Genomic DNA, 11,808 nt, shown 5'->3' with positions numbered 1-11,808 from the left:
CATTTCTGATTCTGAATTTTATTAATGCTTATATTGGCAGTACATCTAAAACAAATACAAAAAAGCAGATCCAGTTCATCTTGAAGTCGAATAACTAAAGTGCAACAGAATAACGTCCTCATACCAAGAGGGAGACTCCTTCATGTTCCCAGGCAGCTAAAGTTATGTTGCAGTGCAGAAAACGTTAGAAACTGGACTCGGGAATATTTCTAAGATCTAAGACCTAAACAATACATTTCCAGACTATCAAATCATAAATCTTCAAATCCAGTTAAATGCAATCTATACATTGCAATTGCTGAAAATAAAGAATGCTTTGACACTTTATACTATATATTGTAAGTGCTCGCCTCTTATTAACTTTTCCTTTCATGCGCAGCAAGCTCCATTCTGGTTTGAGACAGCAGTAGAAAAATATGGAAACTGAATTGTTTCATTTAAAATATTAAAATATGATTGGTTTACATAGTGATAGAATAAAGACCAGATTATGTTTAAAAATCAGGTATCTGACATAGTCCAAACTTTTAAGGCTTTGTACGAACATTGTGAACATTCACATGTGCAAATTAATATTGATTAATTTATATGACTACAAAAAAAACTCTTACACCATATAACTTTACGTGAACATACCCCAAATTATAACTTTCTTTAATTTCTTCTACCTGTATATTCCCACATGGGATGATAAATCATATCTCCTCACGTCCACTTGAAAGTGATGAGGTAGTCGGGGTACGCTTGGTTATCATGAAACACGACGTACATTTGGGGGTTGTCCATTCTGTCGACCACGCTGTCGTAGCGGTCGTGGTCCTCCTGGTCGCTGACGGGAGGAGGGACCCTCATGTTTCGTTGGCCCTGAGTGTAGATGCCGGTCAGGACGCGGGCCACGAACATGAGCTGGGAACCGTCAGCAGCTGGCTTGGAGTAGGTGGGTTGAGCAGAGTAGTTGGCATTTACAGCGAAGTATGTTCCTTCCCCGTAGTTAGTTGCTGAGAATAAAAGGAAGTAGGTGTAAACCCACATTAAAACATAGTAAGCATGAAGTCATTAAAAAGTTATTAAATTAAAAGATACACGTTTAAAATTGGTCAATGATATCATCCCTTTAAAAATATAATAAATAAAAGTAGTACGACAAATTACAAGGTAGGCTACTACTGTTCCTTAAGGGATCTCTGCTCACGGGGCACGCGCAGCGCACCGTAGCAGGAGAAAGGAGAGGAAAACGGAGCGAGAAGCAGATGAGTAATATTAAAAGTGATTCAAAGTTGATTTAAAAAAAGATAAAAATACCATCCACACGGTCGGGAAACCCAGTAGACGGTATCGAACATTAACCAACGGTGTTTTGGTGAGTCAAACCTTTTAATAGAAAAGTTTTGTAAGAGTGATTTAATGTTAGCTTCATTGTTAGCTTCATGTTGTTGAGCTGTAAGGGAAGCTATGAACATGGCTTGCAAGTTGCAATGTCATGTATTTGTTATTTTGTTTGGCTGAAACTACGTGGCTTTAATGTGTGTTTTACAAGGGGAAATATGTGTTATTTTTTTGTGAACAGGATAAATGAAACATGTCGAGGAGAGTAAAGCTGCTATTTTGAGCCTCATTGTAAGCTGTATTGACAAAAGAGCTACGTTTACAGTAGTTTTGAAAATGTAATTATATAATTTATATTGTTAGTTTATATTATATTTATATTCTTTCATGACCTGTAGTACAGGTCAGGTTTTTTGGACTGGATAATGAAGTTGATCGATGGAGTTGTGCTGCACTTGTGAGAGGACAACACACACGCGCTCTGATACAAGATGGCGAGCCAGACCCACGGGGTGTTTCTCAATGTCGAGTACGCTTGCTTAGTAGCACATGTCTTCCGAGTCACTTCCTTCAGAAGCTAGGCAAGAATCTTTCCTGGCATTCGGAAAACGAAGAGTGGAACAGGCTAGCAGGTGTGCGTCATATGAGAGGCCGGCCAGCCTTACATTTTCCGCCACAGATTTTGTGAAATTGGTCCGTGCGCAAAGCATTGTGGGTATTTTAAGACTGCGGAGTCTACACGTGTGCAGCCTCGAAATTTCTCGCTACGAAGTACGCTGGGCTCGGTAGAATTCCAAGTATGCTGGACATTGGAACAGTCCTTCGGCGGCACTCGATGACGTAGTATGCTTGAAATAGTGGCTCTGGAGCAGCATTCCTCAACATTAAGAAACACCCACGGACTGCTTTGATCTTCGCGCCAGTGAGAGGAGGACTTGCTGGTTTCTCAAGAGACAATAGTGGCGCATTTCCACTACACGGCCTCGCTCGGTATGGCTAGGCCTCGTTATGCCTTGTTAGGACTGGCTCACTTTATGCTGCGCTTCCATTACAGTTTAGGAACTGGGGTAGTATCTATAGTAAAGCAATATAGGCAGAGCCGTGACGTCATCTTCAATGAGCACCCCAGAAAAACAACATTAGCTGTTAGCACTCAAGCTCACAGCTCCTCATATCTGTTCAGAAACTAGACAAAAGTTAAACAAGTACAAACCACAGACTGTCTGTGTCATGGCGAATACAGTCGCTGGTTTATTTATGTCTGTATAGGCCGTTGTTGTGAGTGTGGACGGTCGGAGCATATATTGCGTTAGCTTAGCCGATCTCCATTTAGACAACGCGCATTTTAAAAGGTTTTTCGCCTGCCGTCTGTCTGCAGACTTGTCAAAGCATTAATTCATGGTTTTTACCGGTATCAGTATGTTGTTACTTCGGCATCATTTTGAAACGTGTATTACAATTTAAATCACGGTCAAATATGTTCATCTTGTTGTAGTTGTAGCCCCCTTGCCAGCGATTCTCTCTCTAGTTTAGCAAACTCAGCCCGACTCAGCCCTGTTTGTTGGCCCCGATAGAACCACGATTTTGTCGGGCCAGAAAAAAGGTGAAAAAGTAGCCCTGGGCCGGAACTAGGCATAGTGGAAACGCAACCGAAAACGGGCCCGGCACGAAACGGCACGCTTAAACCGCGCTCCGCGCCATGGTGGAAATGCGCCATAGGCGAACTCGCTGCCAGAGTGGTAGGAGTATTGGAGTTTCTTTTATTTGATCAGAACTGACTTAAGTTGTACCTGGATTGAAAGAGACACTATATATTGTACTCTAGGTTTTCATTTGTCATATGATTTCATTGATGGTACAATTGTGTTTTTTCATTGAATTAGATATATTTTACCTGTGAAAAGGGAAAAGAAAAAGAGTTAACTCAGGATATTGAAGAGATTAAAATAGGAACAACCTATAAATAATACTTAGTAGACCGGTCTAAACTAAAATAGGCTATTTTATTTTATTCATCCTGTATGGATACCATTTACTAAGTCACAGAAATCAGAAAACAAGGGAAAGGTGAAATACTTACCTCTGATTATACTGCAGAAAATATTCATTGTCTTTGTTTAATGTTTTGTCTATTTGTCTATTTCGTCAGTAAATTGCCGGCTGTTCTATTCAAACCACCTGGTCTCTGGTCTATTTACTTACTTGTCTATCCACTCTAGTGGAACCAATAATCTTTCTAGTCAGATAGCATAGCCCAAGATAAGAAGTGTTACAGAGGGAAGTTACAATAAATCTTTATAACCCTTTGAAAAAATGGCAGATATTTCAATTTGTATGGTGAGGAAAGTCTTCGAATGTCAGTCGCTGAATGACAGTAAGTATTTTTTCTATTTTTCCTACCTGAAAGTCCTTTTGGTGCCTAGAGTTCATACAATTAAATCTAGACTATTTCCTCAATTTTGGCTACAACCGTAATAACTAACAGCTGTAGTCCAAACTCAATAACAGCTCCTACGCTACATAGAGTAGGAAATTATGCTTTCTAAAAACAGATGCAAGAGCAGTGATTAGATCAGATTAAATACAAATATGTTTACCGTTCTGCCCAGAAAAGCGCCTGTTGAACCCAGTTTTTACGATGGATTGGCAGTTGTCCTGGGTCGTACCGTGGTACAGGAGCTTTTCACATTCTCCACCCTGCTGTTTGTACTTGTCAGAGATTTGCTTCTTCTGAGCTTCATAGGCGCGCCGCAGATGGACATTCTGCAGGCGCTCAATCTATCAAGAAAAATCAAATACAAAGACATAATAAGCTGTAAAATTTTGTTTGAAAGGATGTAAATATGTTTGCAAATGCACTGTGTGTACAATATACTATAGATAAATAAAATGTACAGGTTCAATTCATAGTTTTCTGGACGGTGCAATTTCCTACCTTCAGCACGGTCTTGCCGACTGTTCGTTTGAAGGCCTCCTTCACTGTGCGGTACTCTGCATAGGAAGGAAGGAGTTCAACCGTCTTCAAAGCTTCACCGGCAGCCATGTTGTCCCAGTACAGAGGGAGGGTGAAGTCTGAGAGATGTTTGAGGACAAATTGGAGAAAAGGTAAATTTTCTTTGCTTTCCCTTGATGTAGGCAAAAACCATACTTTAGTTTTTAATTGAGATATATTTACACAGTTTTACTAGCCTCTTTTTACTTTGTTTATGATATCATAGGCTTCTCATTGTTAATGTATTGACATTTTATTCTAATTAATTGAAAATGTCATGGTACAGGATATAAATCCCTAACTCTTCAACTTCACAATGAAAAATATATACAAAATCTTTTGACAGAACATTTTTGACCGGGGAATTTTTCCACTTTTCATTACTTTTGACCTGAACCAGAATGTATCAAGCAGGGATCTTTATGTAACAACTTAGAACCATCTTCTCACCTGGCAGATGCTCAAGTCGTTTTAGTTTTGTTGTTTGACCACCTAAACATCTCGTAGCCTCCATCCTCGGCAGATCCACGGTCCACTTGTTGCCCTGAGCGTCCACTATCCTTCCCCCTACATCGTTATTCTCCAGACTGTGATTGGCTGTTTTGAGCAGCCTCTCCCAGTTGCCTATATGTCCCAAGATGCACCAAGCCACACGGGCGTACAGATCCTCCTCCTCCCTGACTCTCAACTCTCTCCTGAGGTTGCCGTATAGAGAGGCGTTGATCATCTGCATTACCTTGTTGTTAACTTTCAAGGTGCCTTGGCTCAACTCAACATACAGACCTTCGGTTTCCACCAGCTGCTTCAGATCCTTCACGTCGTCCTGGGTGAGGTCTTTCAGTTCCTCCTTTCTGAAGGTTTGAGAAGAACACTGAGCCTGATACAGATCCTTCAGCTTTGTCATGGCACCGTCAACATCCTTTCTGGAGAGACCGAGGAACCTGAAGACGGACTGCTGGCTTGTAGAGCTGTTACAGACGATGCTTAGATCTGCCTCCACAGATGGAGGTTGTAATTGTTGTACATGAGGCAACTGAGGTACAGAAACTGCAAGGCAAGGTAGGTGAGACGATAACATTTAGTGACAATACCCGAAGAACAAAGAGGCAGATTTCTATGCTGGTAAATCACCTTTGTTGATCACAGCAGTGGAAAACATTTGCATTGCTTTTTCTTTAAAGGCCAGGAAGACGTTGATCTTTAGCAGGACGAGGCGGATGTCAGTGAGAGAGTTGAGACCAAAGGACGACGTGGCATCCTTGACCCCTCGGAGCATGGCTCCTGCCACAACACCAGGGTCCAACCCACCAGCTCCTGCACATTAATTTAATGAGTAAACCTGACACATTTATATCCTTATATCTAAAAAAGTGTTACAGAATACTCACCAGCACAGATAGCAGGTATGGCCACGGACTCGAACCCAAGAGATTCACAATGTTCAACGATGCGAATCACCAGTTGTTCGATGACGACTGCATCCTTTTGTCCACAGACATGGAAAAGGGCTTTACAGGAGAACTTTCCCGATTTGGACACAAAAACGTCTCCGCGAATGCTTTTTGCTACAAACAACAATGAACAGGAAAGCTGAGTAAAGAAGTTGTAGGTGTGTGTTGCTTAAAAATGTCTAGCAGGTCCTTTTTTTATTTACCTGCTTTAAGTTCTGCCTCTACATCCGCTCCAGCTACAGTTAAGATGTCTTTGCACACATCTGTAGGATAACCATACATTTTAAAATCAGTGAAGGGATGTAACTTTTCTGCCTTTTTTAAAGCATCCTTAGTTCTCACTCACCGTACTGGAAATCAACAAAGTCGGTCGTGTTCACCACAGCATCCGTCGTCTCATCAGTGATGTTACCAAACACCAGTTGTAGTTTAACCCCGCTGCCCACTGTCATCGTGATGTCATCAAGGTCACTGGTGAGGGACCTAAAGATTGCTAAAACAAACAACGCCCAATATATATTTAATGTGTGTCTGATTTTTAATCTTGGCCATTGAGAATGTGGATGGAAATGGTGAACAATGTACTTGCTAAATACTTAGTTAAACAGATTACCTTCTCCTCCCTGGTTCACATTTAAGCCAGGGTGCCTGTAGACGTCTTGGTAGCACTGTAAATAAAAACAGCAGCATGAAACACTTTATTTCAGAAATCATGCATCTTAAAAACAAATGATCATAGTCACCTCCTCAGAGTCAGGGTAGCCTGGTTTAATGACGATCTGGATGGTGGTGAGAGACCCAGAGGACGCAGATAAACCAAGCTGGCAAATGTTCTCCATAAGCACTTGAATGGCCTCTTTCATTGGGTATTTTAAAACATCTGAGGGTCCAATGACTGGAAAGGCAACTGAGCTATAGCCCCGCTGTACGCAAAGGTCCAAGCATCTCTTCAGGCCATTACCAAGCGCCTGCAAAACAAAAATCAGAAACTTTGTTTGTGTCAAAAGTTACCCCTGCATTGCACAACACTTTCTGTGCTTGTATATTTAAATGGTCGGTTCTAAATAGCAACATTTATGAAGTACAGGTTTTATTTTCCATTAATTAGCCAGATTCTTTGCTCTAATTCATGGCATTTGAATGCAACACGTGAGTTTGAACTCAGCCTTTGCCCGCACCTACAACAATATTAAATCCACCAAGTATTTAACTTTACCTTCACACTCTGCCCTCTGACTCCATCCCATGGCAAGCACTCGATGAAGAAGAGCTTGGAGCAGCCCAGAGATGGAGGCGCGTCCACCTGCAGGACATCACCAGGGGCAACGGTACCATTCGCTGCGACCGTGTCAAACTTGGACTTGATTGCATTCCCGGCTTTTTGAAACAGACTGTTACCTATCTTAGTAGAAGTGAGGTTCTTGTTGATCATGGGGACCACCAACACATTCACCTGTGGAAACAATGTGGATTAATATCAATGTGAGTGGTTGTATTGCTGCTTTCATTATTCTAATTAAAGTTAAGCGGAAATGTTCAAACCTGAGCATCTATCAGACTGCCAAGCTTGATCTCCAGGCTCGTCTTTATGGCCACATTGATTCCAACAGTATTGCAGCGCAATTTGGGGAGGGGTTGGGGTGCCAAGCCGCTGGTTACAGGGCTGCTGATGCTTCGTGGTTTACTTTGCACATTTGTCGAATGCACACCTTGCTGTTCCTTAATGATAACCTGAAATGAGCTCTCTACCAACTCCTTGCCCACTTTACCTTCTGCTTGGAAGTACTGCAGAGCCCCCGGTCCGTCCAGAACCAAAGTGTCGGAGGTCAGACTAGCTAGAGCTGAGATTAGATCCCTGCTTGACCTCTTTGACCAGACGACAGGGACCAGACACAAGCACACAAGGGCATGGGAAAGGTGAGGCTTTCAAAGTCACTTTGTTCTGCTTCATACCAATCATTCCTAAAATCAAATCAAAATCAAAACAGTCAAGCAGGTCAGGATTCGGTAGGTTTAGAACTTCTTGTGTCCAGATTTGGTTGATCTGGAAGTCATGCATAACCTCTTTGAGCTTATTGACATTTTCTCTGTAGCCCACCAGTCGTACTTTGATGTTTGGGGTTCCACCGGTTCCTGGGATGAAGCTGACGTCCACTCTGAACTCTCTAGAGTTAGCTTCGTTCTTGGCTTTGAAGAGGATTTCCTTTAATCCATCTAGATCTGGAGGTGCAGCTAGAGCCCCCTGCAGCTTGACATTGGCCAAATCAAAGTCTCTCTGCAGCGTGGCTTCGGCCTCATCGAGGGCATCGGAGGACAAACTGGACATGACCAGCTCAGACCCAACCTCCAGGGAAACAGGATTTCTGAGTCTCTGCTGGAAGCGGGTCTGGTACTTGGATACGGCACCGCTGGATCCTATAAAGGTCATCAGGGCTGTGGATAGTTTAACTCGCTTTTCCTTTACTTTTTCCTTCAGGTCCTCAAGTGTGTTGGCTCCTGACTTTACCTCTTTGTCAGGCCCCTCTAAGGTCACCATGGCTCGGCCTATGTTGATCTTAACTTCTGGGTATTTTGCAAACATTTCTCGACTAAACTCTTCTTCTACCAGCTTGAACAGCTTCTCCACAATTGGTAACTCCTTCCGGGTTGTCAGGCTCTTTTCGAGGATTGCTATTTTCTCATGCACAGCCTCAGTTTCTCCCACAACCACTGGATAACCGCCCTCTCTGTACACTTTAATATCATCTGTCACAAAGGAGAGGTCCTGCAGTAGGATTTTGGCTTTTTTCAGCTCAACCACATGATAGCAGAGGTAGCTCTCAGTGAAATTGATCAAGACTCGATCGACCTGTAACTCCCACTGCCAGGGCTCTCGACTAACTTTTTTCACCATCCTCCCGGAACCGTCCCGAAATACAATCTAAGCCGTCCCGAAATTAATGTGGACCGTCCCGAATTTAAAATATTTGTTTTTCTACATTATCATTAGTTAAAATCATTCAAAGTGACCTTTAACATAAATAAAACATCATACAAATCATTAGATGATAATTCATCAACCTTTTTATTTGAGTCAATCAGTCAAACACATAAACAAAGGCCAAATATATTTAAAAAAAACACACAAGCGAGAAAGTTGCTCTAATATTGAATCCAATCAAGTCCCATCCGATTAACAACAAAATCCAACACTGTCCTGAAGACAGAACCCAGAGTAACCACTAACCAGGATGACAGTCTGTAACACAGTCAGGAGACCTTTACAAACTGCCCCGCCCCCTCGCACACAGGAGAGCTCTCTCGTCTGGATTGGAAAGATCGAAAATAAGATCGAAAATACATCATAGACGCATTTTGTAGTCTTATTGCATATTAGAAACGGAGTTGGCGAAACTAAAACTGCAACATAATGTTCATGTAGCAATAATACATATGACATATATGTTTTAAATGTCTCTACCACTGTCTTTAATAATTCCGGCCCGGGGCCCGTTTAATACCGGGGCTCGGTACCCATCCCTACATGGGGAGAGGCGCAGCATATTGCTAAGGACTACATGCGATGGAGAGTTCTCATCTCAGCTGCAATGACATGTCTGGAAACCCCCTCTCGGGTGCCCCATGCATAGCGCGCCGTCAAAAGCTGCTTCATAAGTTAAGTTTCGTTTCTCCGCACCGCTCCGGGGTAAAAAAATTGTAGTTACATCACAGCTGTACGGCTGGCTGACAGCTGTAGCTATACGTACTGTGTGTGTGTGTATTTCGCGGGTTGCTAAATGCTTTGTGTGTGTTTATGTTGACAAGGAGGTTTAATAACTGTGTGCTACACAAAACGTGCAGTCAGTTTCATTTTCATCGCCGTTCGTAGTAGAGTTAGCAGGGTATTTTTATTTTAACTCTCGTCCCAAATTCGTCCCAAAATTAATTTGTATCCTCCCCGACCCGATTTATTTCGGCCCCGGGACGACGGGAGGTCCTTAAGCTCGAGCCCTGCCACTGCTCTGCACCCCCAAAAGCTCCTCCAGGCCCCTTTTCAATATCCCCCCTTACCACTGCCTCCTCCTCCTCAAAATCTAACTCTACTTGGCAGCCGATACATGAGAGTTGTTTCTGTAATAATTTGTATGCTTTAGGATTGTCTCTCAGGAAAAACATGAGGAAAATATCTAGTTTGAATATCTTCTCATGGCCTTTTGTGTTGACTTCAGTGGGTGTCTGAAGCAAAAAAGAACATTAAACAAATTAATTAACTCATAGTAATGTATCTGTAAAACATGTGTTTTTACTTGAAGGTGCTTTCACAACAGCTGTACATAACATATTCATTGATATAATTGGACTTAGAAGAAATGCCCCTCAAACAGGTTTGGCAAGCTCATTTGACTGACGTATATTTTTCCAAAAAGGGTGGAGCAAATGTTTGCATACCTTCGGTTGACTTGTAGATGGCTGATCCGGGGTCTCTGGGCAATAACTTTGACTCACATTTAGACATAAATCGCCAGAAGGAAGGGAGATATTATGAATCTTCCTCTGCAACACCCTTTCCAGGTCTGTAGAAACACAAATACCAAGGTCTCAACAACATCTTACATTTAAACTACAACTACAAAGTTTATACGACACATTACTAGTCGAACTAAATAGGATTACTCACCTTCTATTTCCATGAAACAGATTTTATACGTGTTTCCTCCAGCCTTTTCGATCATCCCACAATCACCTCCACCAGAATCCCGTCTTTTCTGAAAGTGGCTTCTGACTTTGTGCTTCTCTTTGTCTGTCAAATATTTCGCTTCAAAGAACAGTGGATGTTTGAATTCATCCATTTTACCTGTAATTCTGAACTTCAAAAGTTGTAAAAAGTGTGGTGCTTCTTCGAAAGTGTCCGTCTAGAGCAAAAAGTCTGAAGCTTCAATTTAGTTTCACTCTGCCACTCTATTGTTTTATGTTAAATTCCTTATACTGTAGACACACCTATTGACATATGGATTGCTGGCAGAACCTTTAAAGTGGGATTCCTGTGGTTAATCTTGTTCTGCATGAACCCAGATACCTGTTACCGTAATGCAGTCATGATGATAACATTTATGAGGATGTTTTATATGATGTTGATAAGACTAACATTTGGGCGAGGTTTTTTTTAGAGCTTGTCTGAAGAAAAGGGTTACCTGCTGAAAATTACTATTTAGTTTGTGAGATCATAAAGACTGAAGTTAAAAAGTAATTGAGCCATTAAAACATTGAACTGAAAGGGCTTAATGATCTTATAATTAAAAAACTTCTAGAAGGTCACTGAGGATCACTGAGGGCACTGTAGGGCAGGTGTCCAAACTACATTTTGAATCGGCCCTCAGCAAATTCTAAAAGTATAATGACTTCAGTATAATAAACTTCTGCTTGTCTTATATTTGTACTTCTCAAATATATAATGTTAAAATATATTACACAGTATTCATGTGTTAATAAGCCCAATTTTCAAATAAATTCAGTCAATTAAAGTTGAAAACATATGGAATGCGGCCCACAAATGAAACTTGAGCTTGTCTTGTATTATACTTCTTAAATATGTCTGTAAACATATATTACACAGTAGTGTTCATGTAAGCCCACTTTCAGTCAATTCAAGTTTAAAACATATTCTAACAAATATGTTTATAAGAAAAAAGCCCAATAACAAATTCCCATAAGAACCTTGAAATCTACCCTTCATATTTCCTCTTATAATCAATTTGAAGCTTCTGTTTTAAGGAATGAGCTGCTAACACAATAAAGGAAACCCTCTGGAGAGCTGTGATAGAGGCTGTTTTTTCTTACAGCATTTTTCAAGTATTAAGAATAATTTACCATCATTTGATTGAGTTTGCTAACTTACAACTGAACTTATGAGGCAATATACCTCTAGTGAGTGGCCCAGCTCTTCGTATATTTTTATGTATGTGGCCCTCGGGGAAAAACGTTTGGACCCCCCCTGCTGTAGGGTCACTGCGACAGACATAATTCACTCACTCACACAATATAAGCCTAAAAGTAGTTGTG

General features: G+C 41.4%; 1 protein-coding gene across 1 annotated transcript; it reads right to left on the bottom strand.

Moving 5' to 3' along the window:
* Positions 1 to 9: 9 nt before the first annotated feature.
* LOC117498011 (protein mono-ADP-ribosyltransferase PARP14-like) lies at positions 10 to 10,637 on the bottom strand. The gene is made up of 16 exons (XM_034150056.1): positions 10,427 to 10,637; positions 10,198 to 10,322; positions 9,759 to 9,984; positions 7,832 to 8,514; positions 7,312 to 7,635; positions 6,986 to 7,222; positions 6,513 to 6,737; positions 6,383 to 6,437; positions 6,116 to 6,262; positions 5,973 to 6,032; positions 5,707 to 5,883; positions 5,450 to 5,632; positions 4,769 to 5,365; positions 4,262 to 4,398; positions 3,924 to 4,104; positions 10 to 998 (listed from the first exon to the last, which is right to left on the bottom strand). The coding sequence occupies exons 1-16, from the start codon at positions 10,596 to 10,598 to the stop codon at positions 706 to 708; spliced, it is 3,822 nt and encodes a 1,273-aa protein (XP_034005947.1). The 5' UTR covers positions 10,599 to 10,637; the 3' UTR covers positions 10 to 705.
* Positions 10,638 to 11,808: the final 1,171 nt, after the last annotated feature.

Source organism: Trematomus bernacchii, unplaced genomic scaffold, assembly GCF_902827165.1.
Source record: "Trematomus bernacchii unplaced genomic scaffold, fTreBer1.1, whole genome shotgun sequence".
Classification (NCBI taxonomy): domain Eukaryota; kingdom Metazoa; phylum Chordata; class Actinopteri; order Perciformes; family Nototheniidae; genus Trematomus; species Trematomus bernacchii.
The sequence above is the reverse complement of the archived record's forward strand: the minus strand, read 5'-3'. Positions and strand labels throughout refer to the sequence as shown.